Source organism: Fukomys damarensis, unplaced genomic scaffold (genome assembly GCF_012274545.1).
Source record: "Fukomys damarensis isolate Sample0158 unplaced genomic scaffold, DMR_v1.0_HiC HiC_scaffold_25, whole genome shotgun sequence".
Classification (NCBI taxonomy): Eukaryota; Metazoa; Chordata; class Mammalia; order Rodentia; family Bathyergidae; genus Fukomys; species Fukomys damarensis.
The window spans coordinates 9,301,758-9,317,016 of NW_022900937.1; the positions used below are offsets into that span (position 1 = coordinate 9,301,758).

General features: G+C 36.8%; 1 protein-coding gene across 1 annotated transcript in view; it reads right to left on the reverse strand.

Annotated features, from left to right (window-relative positions):
* The window catches only part of Mttp (microsomal triglyceride transfer protein), a 39,679-nt gene extending 38,436 nt beyond the window's left edge, over window positions 1–1,243 (reverse strand). Inside the window, exon 1 of the mRNA XM_010603487.2 lies at window positions 1,078–1,243. Coding sequence (XP_010601789.1) covers window positions 1,078–1,138 — 61 coding nt within the window. The 5' untranslated portion in view covers window positions 1,139–1,243. The remainder of the gene's footprint in view (window positions 1–1,077) is intronic.
* Between the last annotated feature and the right edge of the window lie 14,016 nt (window positions 1,244–15,259).

A 15,259-nucleotide genomic window follows, 5' to 3' on the forward strand; every position in this document is an offset into this window, starting at 1 on the left:
GGTACCTTGGATTGAACTCGGGTCCTTGCGCTCACAAGGCAGGCCACCGAACCGCTGAGCTAAATCCCCGGCCCTAAAGTACTACCTTTTTAAAGTGTCATTTGCTTAGGTGAAATAATTTAAATTCACTCCTTTATTTATTGTTTCAATAATAAAATTTCCCTTCTCTTCATGTATTTTCCACACAAAAAAACTCAAGACAAATTTTATTTTATGATCAAAAGCCACATTTATCCAAAACAGGTTTTTAAAATTTAAAGTGAATTGTTTCATACAAGTTGCTCAGAGTTTTAAAAACTAGGCCTTTTCATGCTAAATTGTTTGTTCTAGCAATAGGTTTTAGCAACATGTCTTAAGAGACTCTACAGAGTGATAATTGTATATACAGCAGCATCCAGAAATCCAACGACTTTATAATCACTCCTTATAAAACGTGGGGCTTCTCCTGCTCTTTTCTACTATCAATTCATATATTTAAAAATCAATTTCATCTTAAAATGGAAACTGTTACTAGCAGCACTATTTTTCAAAGAGAATGTCTTATTTCTTAAATCATTCAGCTAGGGTTATTCTATTGCTTTTGAATGGCAATAGAATTAAATACATTTCATTCATAATTCTTTAGCAATTTAAATGCCTTTTTTGGTGGGCCTAATTCTTGATGTCACATTGCTAAGCAACCAGAAAGAAATTTATGAACTGGGATTTTTCAATCCTCTTTTACAGTTCAAATGAAGGAGTTGCATTCAGCATGACCAACAGCAGCAGGTAACAGTAGCTGGCATCTTTCTCCTCCCTTTGAAAATAGATTATGATCAAGAAACTGAAGCGAGAAATACACTGGTTTGAGGACCTGAAATGAAAACCTTCTATTTTCATAAAATAAAGGTGGAAATTTGAATTTGGTTTTTATTTCAACATGCTCATGCTTTCACAAACATTCCAAACTTACATGGTTTTGAAGAGGGTGTAATTAGAAGTCGCACACACACACACACACACACACACACACACACACACACACACTTCCGCCTAGAGTCTGAAATTAAAGCTTAGCGAAACGCAAGACAAACTCACCTTTAACAGAAGCTGAGTAGGAGGAGATGAAGCAGAGAAAAAGCACAGCCAGGAGGATCATGGTGAGCGGCTGCCCTGACTGCACTGTGCACCAGAAGGGGCCTCCTCTGATGCAGCCCGCAAGGGAGTGAGCTCTTCCAACCTGTGACAATCACGTTTATCTCTGGGGAAAGGTCAGATTCCAAATTCCAAAATCAGGACCGGGGTTCACTGAAGGGCTCCTTATTAATGATTAAACACAGGTGGGCTTTAGCTTTCAGCCTCTCACTCTTTTGAATTTCTTTCTTTCTATTTTTTTTTTTTCCTCCCTCAAGGAAATCAAGAAAGCTTTCAGTTTTGAGAGCTAAGTAGTTTACCTGCCTGTCACTGAAGAAGTACTGAGGGACATCCGGAGAGAAGCAGTGATGGACACTCTTTTGCTCACTCTGTCATCGTCCTCATGGTTACATTAACTGTCTGTCTTTGCATTTTGCCACTACACGTGAGACAGTGGCAGAGATTCTTGAGCCCAGCTAAACCTAAATGAACTGTAATATGCCTTAAATGCCCCTTTTTGAGTTTCGCTCGCTGTATTCCATTACAAAAGAATCACTCTAAACTTGGGACTTTAAATGGAAACTAAGTCATGCCACCACCAATAACTTTAAAATAATACTGAAATGATTAGAAGTTTCACGGATGAAGCTTCTGCTGTGGGAAACTGTAGAGGGCAGGAGGACATCAGCCCTGTCTGCCGTGACTGTGCTTGTATATGCAGCCGACCCCCATTGGTCCTGGCGACAGAAGACCCTTGTTCGAGTCTGCAGCCTGGCTGGCTGACTGGACTCCTGTGCTTTCTGAATTCCATTACCAGAAAGATTCAGACAGCAAATCCCAGGACTTTCTCAATTAGGAAGCTTCTCTGAAGTGGCCACTCCAGCAGGGCTGAAGCGATGGATCCAACCCTTGTCCCTGGCAATAACAAAACCTAGGAAGTGCCCTGGGGAGGCGGGCTGTGAGGCTGTTTTGGCAAAGAAGGTGAAAGGTTATTTGAATGTTCTTGAAAATACTTATGGCAGTGTTTCGGTATAAAATGGGCTCTTAAATTTATCCTAATTTCTCCCAAAACCCTTTTTAAGAATCCTGACTTGGAAATTAAATTTTATTTTACTATTTGGATTATAATCCAATACTGTTGTTTATTTATTATTTATTAGTATAGGTTTGTTATCCGAGTGATCACATTCACCTTGGGGAATGGATACATACTCGTCACATCTTGATCATTGTTTTTCTCTTCCTTCCCTTCCCTACCTACCCATCTTTGCCCATCCCCAGGGACACAGAGTGAAATTTACAAGTTAAAAATGTCCAAAGTTAAGCATATTTCCTCTTGAAGTACATTTTCATATAAAGAATTGAAGATGAAAATTGTTTATCTTCTATTGGGACTATTTCATTTCCTATATATACAAATCATGACTAACAAAATTTGATTGGGAATGTCACATTAAAGCTATAATTACTAATCTTTTTTGGGTTAAATAAAAAGGCCACTTTTAGAAAAACATAGTTTTGTTGGAAAAAAATATAAGAATTAATGAATAATAGGGATTATCAATACAAGGCAATGTGAGTGCTCCTTGCTTTCCATTTAAACAAATTTCCAAATGTTCCCACAATTTCTTAATTACATACATAGGGATAAGACACTATTATAACTGACTACTTAAATCTCACTTACCCATCCTCTTAAATTAAGTGCCACTTATTTAATTTGATAATGCAAGAACTGTCATTGTATGTTCATTCCAGACAGGTACCTAGACTTTTGTTTTCTGATACTGGAGGAGAGTTACAGCAGAGACAATTTCCTATCTTCTTTTCTTTTCTGGCTTTTTAAGAAAAAAAAATTTTGAGCAGGGCCTAAGTTACTATATTGCCCAGGATGGGCTGGACTTGTGATCTTCTTGCCCCAGCTTGCCAGAGCACTGGATTTACAGGCTTGCACAACCACATCCACATAGATACATAGACTTTCAGTGTGTGGTCAGACTATGTGGTGTGTGATACGTGTCTCCTTGGGTAAAGTACTCGTTGGTGTCAGGGGTGTACCATAGTCCAACCAATAAAGGGCGTATCACTATTGCCTAATACAACAAGTGCTGTTTCATTTGTGCATTTGATTTCCGCTAGAAAGCTTCTGAGTCCCTGTATGAAGTAGTCATTTCAGCATAATTATGTTTAAATAAAACTCTTTCTATTGGTTATAATAGTGATGCCCTTTTTAATTTTGCTTATACTTTTTCCCCCCTTTTTACAAAGACACTTGAAAAAAGTCTTCTTAGATCACTTCTCTGAGATGGAGTAAGAATGCCAAAACCTTTTCCATGCAATGAACTCAGTGGCCTTCTGCTGCTCTGTGGATCACTCTACACGGGGGACACGTCTGAAGGTGTAAAAGCTACTTCACAAAGCATGGAAACATGGCAGAAGCACGGCATAGCACCATGTGAAAATAATCTATGGAACAATTACTATGTAAAATATCCTATTTTAAATGTTTTACACTTTATACTGTATCATCCCAACAATCATCTTACATAAAATTTAGGCTCTGATTAGTTTATCAAAGTTATTTAAGGAATATAGAAAAATAAACCTTAAAACCTAGGTCTAAATGTTCTTTTTTGCTTAAAAACACTAAAGGTGGGAAGTGGGAAATTAACGTATGCATGACATGAAATTGTCATTAATTCAAACTGTTTTTAAGTGAATCTGTCAAAATTTTATATGAAACTAAAGGAGCACTTATTTTTTTTGTGGTTAGATATTCCAGGCTGACAATACAGGGGGGAAATTGGTTTGTGCTGGATAGAATGAAAATCAAAGAATACATTTTAAAACAATGCTATTGGCATTAAATCTCTTTGGTGGGACTCAACACTGAAATATTTGCTGTACTACGACTTTGCCTTGATAAATAAGGGCACTATAAAGTAAAGGTAGATGCTGGTTCCAAAGTACAATTGTGTTTCTGTTAAGTATCATAAGTTGTTAACGGGAGTTAAATTATTTTCCTAGATTAGAAAGATAAATGAACTTTACCCCACTAAAGATTGCAAGGAAATGTATCACCTTACTAGATTCAGATATAGTGAGCCATGATGTATAACTGAATGAGAAGATCAGAAAACTTTGCTTTGTTCTTAGAAGTATGACATAATTAAACTTTTTTTTTGTTTTTTTATGGACACTATGAATTAGCCCTAAGAGGTCATAACATTTTGAAGTCTAATAGTATTTTCAGTTCAAAAAGGAACTAGCTTTTTGATGGAATCCTGTTACCAAGACAAAACCCTAAGATGCTACAAACACTATTTTAACAGGTGGTCTAGAAGAATTCTCGTTGAGAAAAGCAGACTCGTTATATTCTTTCCTTAACAAAAGTGAATGAACTGGGAATGGTGGTGCACACCTTCAAACCCAGCTACTTAGGAGGCTGAAGTAGGAGGAACACAAGCTCAAGCCCAGGATCATAAGCCCACCTGGGCTACTTGGTGAGACCCTGCCCAGGAAAGCAAAAGGGACTGGGAATGTAGCTCAGTGCTGGAGGCCTGGGCTCAACCTCTCTCCTCTCTCCCTCTTCTTCTCCTCTCCCTCTCTACTCTCTCTCTTCTTCCCCCCAATACAGAGTTAAGAAGTTTAGGTATAAACCACTTGGAATCTCAGCTCCAAAAGTTTTTTTTCACAGTAGATTTATTACGCACACTTTATCACCTCATGCATATACACATATTTTTTACAACAACCAAAAATTCCTTTTGTATCATGTTAGTCAACCTAAGAGGATATTCTGACTGAGTATTATCTTCAGCCACTCAAAACCGAGTTGCTAGCACTTAAGGAAGGAACTGATGCAAGTTTTTTCAAAACACTACTGTAAAAAAAAGAATACAATTTTAATTTTGATCAAAATAATTTTACTGACATTTTTATAAAGCTTTAGAGCCTAAAATATAATAGCAAACATAAAAAATACATATATTTTTCTTTTAAAATTGTCTCTATAACACAGATGAATGGACGAATGAGAACTATATACCCATATTTACCTGAGAATAATACCTAACCAGAAACAGGTTCTAGCGTGATTTCAGAGGCAATATCCCTTGAAAATGAGAACTATCTGCATCTCAATATTTCACTCTAAAATGTACACTAGGGCTCATATTCAGAGAGTGTCTCCTAAATTATGCTAGAACTTGTTTCCCAGATAGGCCTTATTTTCAGGAAAATGTGGTAGATACAAAAATATAAGTTTATTTGAAGTAGGACCAGAAGCCAACAGTTTTTCAGTAACTACCACAATAAGAAGATACAAAATATTAAAGAATGGCTCAGCCAGACAGTGAAGACCTGTTCTACATGGAAATGAAAATGCTACGAAAGAATCTTCAAGCTCTGGCTAAAACCTGCTACTTCTTTTTGAACAGAACAAAATGCAAGCCGGCTCTTAAACACTTGGAATTTAAAACGTTCTTCTTTGGAAATGATTTAATTTCTTCAGAGTGGTAACAGAAACAAAAGTGGAGGTGCTCCCAAAAAAAACGTAACCTTCCCCTTTCGCAGCTCTATGAGAGGTTCTGTACTACAGGTGCATCAAAATAAAGCAGCAGTGAAGAGTTAGAAAAATATTAAAGAGAGGTAGTCTGGGCCCCGATCCACCGTGGGAAGGAGAACCACGCCTGCTCCCGACCCAGCAGCCATCGCTCAAGTGCCGGGAAGGTAGCCGCGCGGGAGCCCCTGAACCCCCATTAACAACCCCCCACACATGCACGCACTCTCAGACCTCCTGACTGTGCCAGTCTTTGGACCCACTCTGCAAAGACAGAGGTGGTCATCAAGGGTATTTTTCTGAGTTCCCAACTTTGAACATCTTTAAAGATAAGGCATGGAAAACCTGTAATAGAACGTTGTGGAGTTCAACCATTCAGAAGGTTGGGGAACTCAATCTGGGCCTTGCAGCCCGAGGTCAGTCAGCGTCATGGGGTATAGCAATCAGCTAACTGAGATCAGGGGTCTTGCATCCTCGCTCTGTCTGAGCCATTAAATGGTAAATACACTATATTGAAATTTGTTCACTGCAGACATGTTCTGGACTGCTTCTTGATTTCAATTTAATTCAAATGATTTAAGGATGATAGACTAGTGACTACCACAGGTGGTCAGTGTCCAAGTTGTGCTTGATCTTAATGTGTCGCTGATTGTATCAGTTGGGGTAAAGCATTGCTGTTGATTTGATAAGCTGTTTTCTCTGATGTTATAAAGATGAGAATGTCTGTGGGTTGTTACAGACACAGAAGCTAGGGTGCAACTATATCAGGAAAATTTGGGTGATAATCCAGAGATTAAACCAAGGACAGTCCGACAACAAAAATTAAAATGAGAAAACACTTAAGCAAAACACAAGGACAGACTTCCAGTTTACCAATGGCAAACAGTAGGGCAAATAAGGATAAGAAGGCCGATAGTGAACCATCAGGACACCCTGAACTCAAAGCACAGGAAGTAACAAAACAGATCAATCAGGCTCTAGAAAAATTCAAAACAGAAATAATTTCCCAGATAACTATAGAGATAGTGAGCAAAATAGAAGTCGTGATTCGAGACTCTAGAGCAGAAACTGACAAAAAAATAGATGAGCTCAGGACCATGATAGAAGCCATGAAGGCGCAGCATAAGAAAGAAATGGAAAAAATAAACACCCAACATAGGAAAGAAATGGAATCCATAAAACAGATTCAAACAGATATCCAGGAGATTAAACACTCCATAGAAAGTGTACACAACAGAATAAAAGAATGCGAAGATAGACTCTCAGACATAGAAGATAAGATTGCAGTTAGTGACCATGAAAAGAGAGGTCTCTTAAAAACAGTAAGGGATCATGAGAAATTGATCCAACAACTCCTAGATGATGCAAAGAAGAATAATATAAGACGGATAGGAATCCATGAAGTAGCAGGAGAAAACACAAATGATTTTAAAAAGCTGTTTGCAGAATTAATGACAGAAAACTTCCCAAACAGAGGGGAAGAATTTGACATTCAGATAACTGAGGCATGTAGGACCCCAACTAGCTACAATAAAAAAAAATACACCTAGACATATAATAATCAAGATCCCAGAAATCCAAAAGAAGAACAAAATACCACAAGCAGTCAGAGAAAAGAAACAAATCACATGCAAAGGAAAACCCATCAAAATCACAGCAGACTTTTCAACACAAACCCTTGGGGCAAGGAGAGCCTGGAATGAGATATTTCAAGTACTAAAAGAGAACAACCTCCAACCTAGACTGATGTATCCAGCAAAACTCTCTTTCAAAATGGATGGGGAAATAACACACTTCCACGACAAAGAACACCTGAGAAAGTACATGAATACCAAACCAGCACTACAAGCAATTCTAAACAAGATCCTAGAAAAAGACAATGAAGGCAACAACACCATGAGGCCCGACAGAGCAAATCAAACAGGCAAGGCAAGAAATTAAAAGGAGAAGGTGCAAAAGTAAAAAGAGTCAACAAAAGGCCAATAACATGTCAATAATAAGTCAGTACATATCACTTATAACCAGCAATGTCAATGGCCTCAACTCACCAATCAAGAGAAATAGACTGGCAAAATGGAATAAGAAGGAAAATCCAGCAATATGTTGTATACAAGAAACACACCTAGTGCAAAAAGAAGCCCACAGACTGAAAGTGAAAAGATGGCAAACAATTCTCCTTGTGACAGGAGCCCAGAAAAAAAACAGGAGTAGCAAACTTATTTGCAGACAAAGTAAATTTCAAACCAAAACTGATTATAGTATTATTGATGTAGGACAGTACTGTATCATACCTCTATGAATGTAAAATATCTTGTACCAGCTTTATGATACATAGTAGGGACCGTGCTTTATCAGAGCTACATTTAATGATATTACTCTAGAATATTCTCTTTCCAGATGATGATTAAGAGGCTAATAGAAAAAATGGTACCAGGTAGCACAACAGCAACAGAACTTTGCTATTTTCTGGATATTATTCTTTTCTTTGTTTTTTTTTTAATGGAATGTGCTGAATGTCTATAATTTTGTTCAGATGACTGCAGAACCTGGAAAAGCTGTTGCTGCTATGGATGCATAACATACTATTATTTATATATATATATATACACACACACACACACATATATATAAATTGAATTTTGGGAAACTTTAACGGTGTTTCCAACTTTGGAAAAAGTCATCCCAATTTACTGTGTTGAGTTGGCATTGTACAGAAATGGACAACCATATTGGTCTAGAAATGTTCATTTATTTTTATTTTTTTATTATTTTTTTTCCATGTGTACAGGGGTAACACATCGTACTAAATATGTAAGGTCATATTTATGTGGGTTTATTACAGAAACTAATAAAGTATCCTCTAAATAATGAAGAAAAGAATAAGATAAGACTATAAGAGCAAGAAGCAATTTAAATATGTTCGGGTACCATTTTCATCTCCAGAATTAAGGATTATTTTAATGTTACATCATTGCCTTTTCTCTTTTACTTTCCTTTTTAGTTTTATTTTAGGATTCCCTATTTCTAATGTTCATACAGAGATTTCTTTAACTGAAATACCGAATAGTTTCTTTAGTGTGAAAAATTACAATAGTACACAGGATCCTAATGAGATAATTAATAATGTGAAATAAGAAGTAAAGGGCTAAAGGTGTAGGGAACTGGGAAGGGTGGGGGAAAGGTAATAAGGGAGAGGAAAAAATATGAGAAACTGAAAAAATGGAAATAAAGTGTTTGTAAATGGGGAGGGGAGAAGGGGGTGAAGGGAGGGCAGGGACAAGGGGAAAAATGAGAATCAAGACCTATTATGTAAAGGTACAGAATCCCAATGATGAATGTAACTGTACTGTATACCTAGATTGTACCAATAAACTCAATAAAAAGAAAAAGAAAAAAAAGAAAAATATTAAAGAAAAGTCAGGAGACATACAAGACAGAGTATAGTAGGGTGAGGGCAATATTTGAGGAAACAATGTGAAGAATTTGCCAGAACTGCTGGAAAATACTGTATGTTATCTGTAGCAGGTGTAATAAAGTACTATAAAACTAATGGCTCACCACAGGAACTTATTCTCTCACTAGGCTGGATGTCAGACTTCTCATAACAGTCTCATTGGGCTGAAATTAAGCTGTTGGCAGGGTACATTCCTCTCTGCAGACTTAGTGGAGAATCTGTTTCCTCCTGTTTCTGGCTTTTAGCAGCTGCTTGCACTTCTCGCCCAGGGACCCTTTCTGCATCTTCAAAACCTACAAGAGTGGGTCGAGTCTTTCCCATATCATAGTACTTTGGGCACCTTTCTTTCTTTTCCATTTTATAAACAATTTGGATTACACAGGATCCACCTGGATAATTCAGGATAATTTTTCTATCTTGAGGTGAGCTATTTAGTAACCTTAATTCCATCTACAACCATAACATATATAGTCGCAGGTTCTGGGGATTAAGATAGGACATCTTGGGGCAGCAATTCTTCTGGCCACTAAGGATACCAGTACACAGGCTTAGCGGCTCAATAAACTTCAAAGAGGATAATTAAAAGAAACTCATATATATATATATATTAAATAATGAAAGTACAGAATACCAAACAGAAAGAGAAGATATTTAAAGCCAGATAAATAAGACAGACTGCCTTAAATAATAAAAGCTATCGATAACTGCTAGTTTATTAATAGCAACAACATAAACTACAGACTGTAATGGTGTCTTTAGTGCACTAAGAAAAAATGTTCGTTAATTTGTAAGACATCTTCAAAAACTTTACGTCAGAAAAAAATGTCACTGGCTAGAAAGAAGGAAGACTGAAGAAAAAGTTAAATATGTGAGGAAACACAATGGGTCTATAATCTTAATATATTGTCTTGTGGAGTTGAGCCTGACCCTAAGTACACAAGGATAACCTGAAAATGCTGTCACATCGTTTTGTGGTATAGTGAAAATTTGGATGTGGTAACAACAAAATTAGTTCAACAACAAAAATTAGTTCAATAAATTTTGGTACATCAACTCAAAGCCATTTAAAATAATGCAAGTATGTGTGTATATACGTTTGCCATATCTTGAAAGCAGACATAGTACAGTGAGTGATCATTTCTGTCTGAACAAAGGTACACATGTATGGGCATAGAAAGGATTAGAATAGTCACTGAACATAGCAATTACCTCTGAAAGATGGAAGTGTGGTCTATTTGAACCTGCGTTTTCTTTTTTGCCCTTATTTATAGCTTCTAACATTCTATTATACATCTTACTTTTAAAATATTTTATTGTGTATAATAGTTTTACATTTACAGAAAATTTGCTAAGATAGCATAAAGATTTCTCATGTAATTTGTACCCAGTCATCTCTATTTTAATATTTTAATGTGGCAGATTCAGTAACTTTAATAAAACAATATTGACTTATTATTGATTAAAAATCATATTTCACTTGGGGTACTTTGCTTTTAACTGGAGATCCCATCCAGAACACAACACCCATGTTGTTATCACAGCACCTCAGGCTCCTCTTGGTCACTTCAAGGAATGCTGGTTGGCATTTTCTAAGGTGCTCCTTTATTGGAATTCCTGGGATATTTTTTCTCACGCTTTGACTGGGATATGAAATATAAATTCTGGGGGAGAGGGGCCACAGATATAAAATGTCACTCTCATCAAATCATCTCTGATGATTTGGACACATTATTACCGCGACTCACCTCTGATTATGGCGATCCGGTCACCTGCGAGCGGTGTTGTTAGGTTTGGCCCTGTGAAAGTTTTCTTTGTTCACCTTCCTTTCCACACTGAACTCTGGAAGACTTGGGCTCCTCCTTGAGAGTGGAGTAGCCATACAAATTGTTTGGAATTCTGTATAAAAGATGTGTCTTCTTTTCCTCCTTTATTTATTAATTTTTATTATTATGAACTCATGGATTTTTTACAATTTGGGCCATAATCCACTACAACTTTATTTAATTTGTTGCTACAATTGTTGGTTTTTAGCATTGAGAGTTGTTTCAGTTCGACTGCTGTGTATTTTTGGTGCTTACCAATGTGTCTACTTTTGTTTTTGATTTTGCTTTTTGATTATTTCTATACTGTCAGCTTATTTTGTGGATTTTACCCCAATTCCAAAATTAGTCAATTCAAGCACGTCTGGTTCCTTTAACTGAAGAAAAGATCTGGACATTAGGTATGGTTATAGGTGTGACACCGTGCTTTCTACAACATAGAGTTTCCAATCCATGAATTCATCGTACCTCTTCATTTATTTAGATATTATTTTATTTCTTTAGTCAAGCTTTTTCAACATTCTTTATCTAGATCTTATACAAATGTTATTAGATTTATAACTGTTTATTTTTTTGGTGATCTTGTTTTCACTTTCAAGTTCCAATTATGCAATGATGGTATATAGGAAGGCAATTGAGTTTTATATATTAACTTTATTTCCTAAAACTTTGTTATAATTTAACAAAGATTAATAAAGATTTAGGGACTGGGATTTAGTTCAGTGGTTCCACCGCCTGCCCATGCATCCCTGGTACCAAAAAAAAAAAAAAAAAGAGAGAGAGATTTGGGGTGATTTTTCTTTAAACATAGCCACAGGTGATTTAGAAAGTTATTTCTTCTCTCCTTTCAATATCTTATTGCACTGGCTAGGACTTCAGATATCATGATGAATATACATGGACCCTTTTATTCATCATACTGTTTTCTGAGTTGTTACTCTTTTATTTTTTAATTTTTATTATTATTTTTTTGAGACAGGGTCTCACTATGTAGTTGAGACTGACCTGGAACTCACTATGTTGCCCAGGCTGGTCTCAAATTCACAGCAATCCTCTTGCCTCAGTCTCCCGCGTGGTGGGATTACAGGCGTGTGCCACCACACCCAGCTTTACTCTTTTAAAAAATATGTTCTTAAGTCATTTTTATTTGAGTTTTGGTTTCTTTCATACCAATACATCACTTAGAAATTCATTCAAATTTGTTTTGAAATATTTGGTGCTGGTTTTCACCTGATTTCCCTTCTACACATCTCCCCTTTTTTATTACAATCCTAAATGGAATTCAAACACAATCCTTGTCCCTGGTGAAAGTTATTGCATACATTTAGGAAGAAACAAGGACAGCTTCTGTGGCCTCAGAATTCTAGATCCATTTTCTGATACTTTTATAAAATGACACATTTCTCTCTCCTCTTCCACTTTCACAAGGACCTGCTTTTTCCCTCTGCCTCTATGGTCTCCATCCTTTGCAATTTGAAGTCCACTCCTAGCAGTTTCTCCTTAATGTTGGGCTTTGTCTGAGAATGGAGCACCAGTTGGCTGGCTTTCAGAGTTTCTGAATGACACATCCGTCTGGCAGTGTTAGAACTTCCTGCTCATCCCTTTACACTTATAGTTTCAGATCTTAAGAGGCAGTGACTCTCTGATCTCATATTGATCTCCCTTGCTTTTCAGCAAATTATTTGGCAGGTCTGGGGCCTCCCCTTCTCAGGGCCTTCCAGTGTTCTATTGTTTCCCTCCTTTTCTCCCACACAGGTGCTATTGTTAGTTTCTTCCCACCTGCAAATATTGTGAAGTTCAGTATTCTTTATTTGTTGTTTTTAAACTAGCTACATTGTGATCAGAACTGGGATTGTTGTTTTTGGCTCTTCTAGAGGTGCTGTTTATATGAGAGTATTCTGAAGGTTTAGAGACTGCACTACCTCCCTGGTCATCTTCTTAGAGTCTTCAATACTTGTGTATTACTTGAAAGGATAATTTAAAATACATTTTAAGCCAGTCATGGTGACAGATGCCTGAAATCCCAGCCCTCTGGGACACTGAGGCTGGAGGAGTGCAAGGTTGAGGCCAGCTGGTTAATTCAGTGAATGAATGAGATTCTGTCTCAAAATTTTAAAAAAAATTTTTTTAAAGGGTTGGAGATGTAGCTTAGTGCAAAGATCCTGCGATCAATCCCCGGTATTGGTGGGGAAAAAAACACCGTTAATCTTTATTTTTAAAGTCAACAAAAATGCACATCAAAATGAATATAGATGAGAAGCTGAGTCTTTTTAGAAACTTTTCAGGTCATGTTTGAAAATGTCATGCTCATTTTTGGCTTAGTCTAAAATTAATATACCCACAAATGTTACTCTGCCCCCTGTCCTGCCACCTCCCCACTCTCAATTGAAGAATATGCTCAGACTTAAAATCAGAATTCAATTTATAATAATGGAATTTGTGATGACTGCCCAATATGCACAAACATATGGAGAAGCTTTGAGAGTTTAAGTTGCATTTATTTATTGTGTCCTACCATTTTGATTCTATCTGTAGCCTCTTCTGGCTTGACAGTCTGCAGTCCAATTTAAATGGCTGCCAATTGTCTGGAAGTAAGTTTTATTTTATTTAAGCTGGTTGGTACTTTTTGTGATTGACTCAGATACTTTATTTCTTTTACATAAGTTTTGTATTGTATTATTTAAAAGCATACAATATGGAGTTATGGGGCACAAACAAGCAAACTGACATAGCCTCATTTCATTTACCCCTCCCACTCTGAGGCAAGAGCAACTAAAATGTACTCATTTAATATGAATGCCATCTATAGAAAAATTTCGTGACTGACAGCCCTCATGGTGTACATCAGCCCTCTCAAGAAGTAGTAAAACAAGAAGCATCAAATGTATCAAATGTATTTAATAAACATCAATTTTACAGATCAGTGAGGATTTTCATATCACGATTTTATCTTAAACATTTTATGTTTTAATCTTTTGTGAAACAATTTTTTTGATGCTATTTTGTTGGTATTCTGGATTGAGTCTAGAATCTTAAAACTTTTGGCCTTTGACTATAAAATGGCTAAATCAAAAATGAATTTGACTCCCTTATTACAATGTAAGGATTTTTTTTTTGGTAACTTAGAAATTGCCTTAAATATCTAAGGATGCCAGGTGTTACTTCTGAAAAATGTGCAATTATTTATAAAACAGATCCCACAGGACCAACTGAACAGCTGTTGAGAACTGGCACATCACTGTGCCAGCCTGAATTTAATGACCTACATGTGAAGGCTACATATTCAATTACTAATCCTCTCTCAGCTACTCTGCCCTGATATGGAGGCAGCTGAAAAAAGATGCCCTACTAACAAATCAGAAATGGATCCAGGCCTCTTTGCCAATGCTCAGTTAACTGAGACCATTTAGATTTGAAATGAGTTAGAAACAGAAGGGGTCCTACAAGTGTTACAGCTCACATAGTTTTTTTTTTTCATATAAAAATTGAGTTTAACACAAGAGCAATTTCAGTTTTCAGATTAGTTTCAATTCTTTTAGAGACTCTCAAATTATGAATTTAATTTTCTACTCACAGACTCCTCTAACCATGTTCAAATGTCTTCCACACCGAGTAGACTTCTACTCAAAGATTCAAATCTTATTTTTATCTTCAAATTCTACAATGACCTACTAGAAATATGGCTAAATGAGAAATCAAATAGAAAAGTCTACAGGATTGTGCTTCATTTCTTCCTCAGTTAACTTGGTTTATATACAGCAAAAAATTACATAAGATCAGCTGTTGCAAACAATGAAACGTCACCTAATGTTTTACCAAACAGCACTGGAAAAAATACTCAAGAATGAATGGATGACGTGTACAGCAGTTACTTAAACCACAAAAAGGCTCGGAAATACCAAATTTTAAATGTATATTTATTTTGAATTTCACTTAAAAGTTATGTCAATTCATGGATACTTGTATTCTTTCTCTGTATAAACCAGAAATGATTCTACAGGAAATGCTTTCCTCTTGTCTTCAACTGAAGAATTCTGACCCTTCCCTAGGCTTCGCATTTTTCTTTTAAAAGCTGGAACATCTTAGTGCTCTTGCCCACTCCCACTCGATTACACGAAGGAACAAACTCCCGCAGGCGCACGTTCACCGCCTGCAGGGGAAAAACCCGACGCCTCTGCAGCCCAGACCCCAAATCAAAGATGCCAACCGCTACCCAGTACCCATACCTCACCTTCAGGCCCCGCCCCTCACAACCTCAAGAAATTCGGTTTCGGCGAGTAGTGATGACGTTACAACAATCGCCCAAGCCTC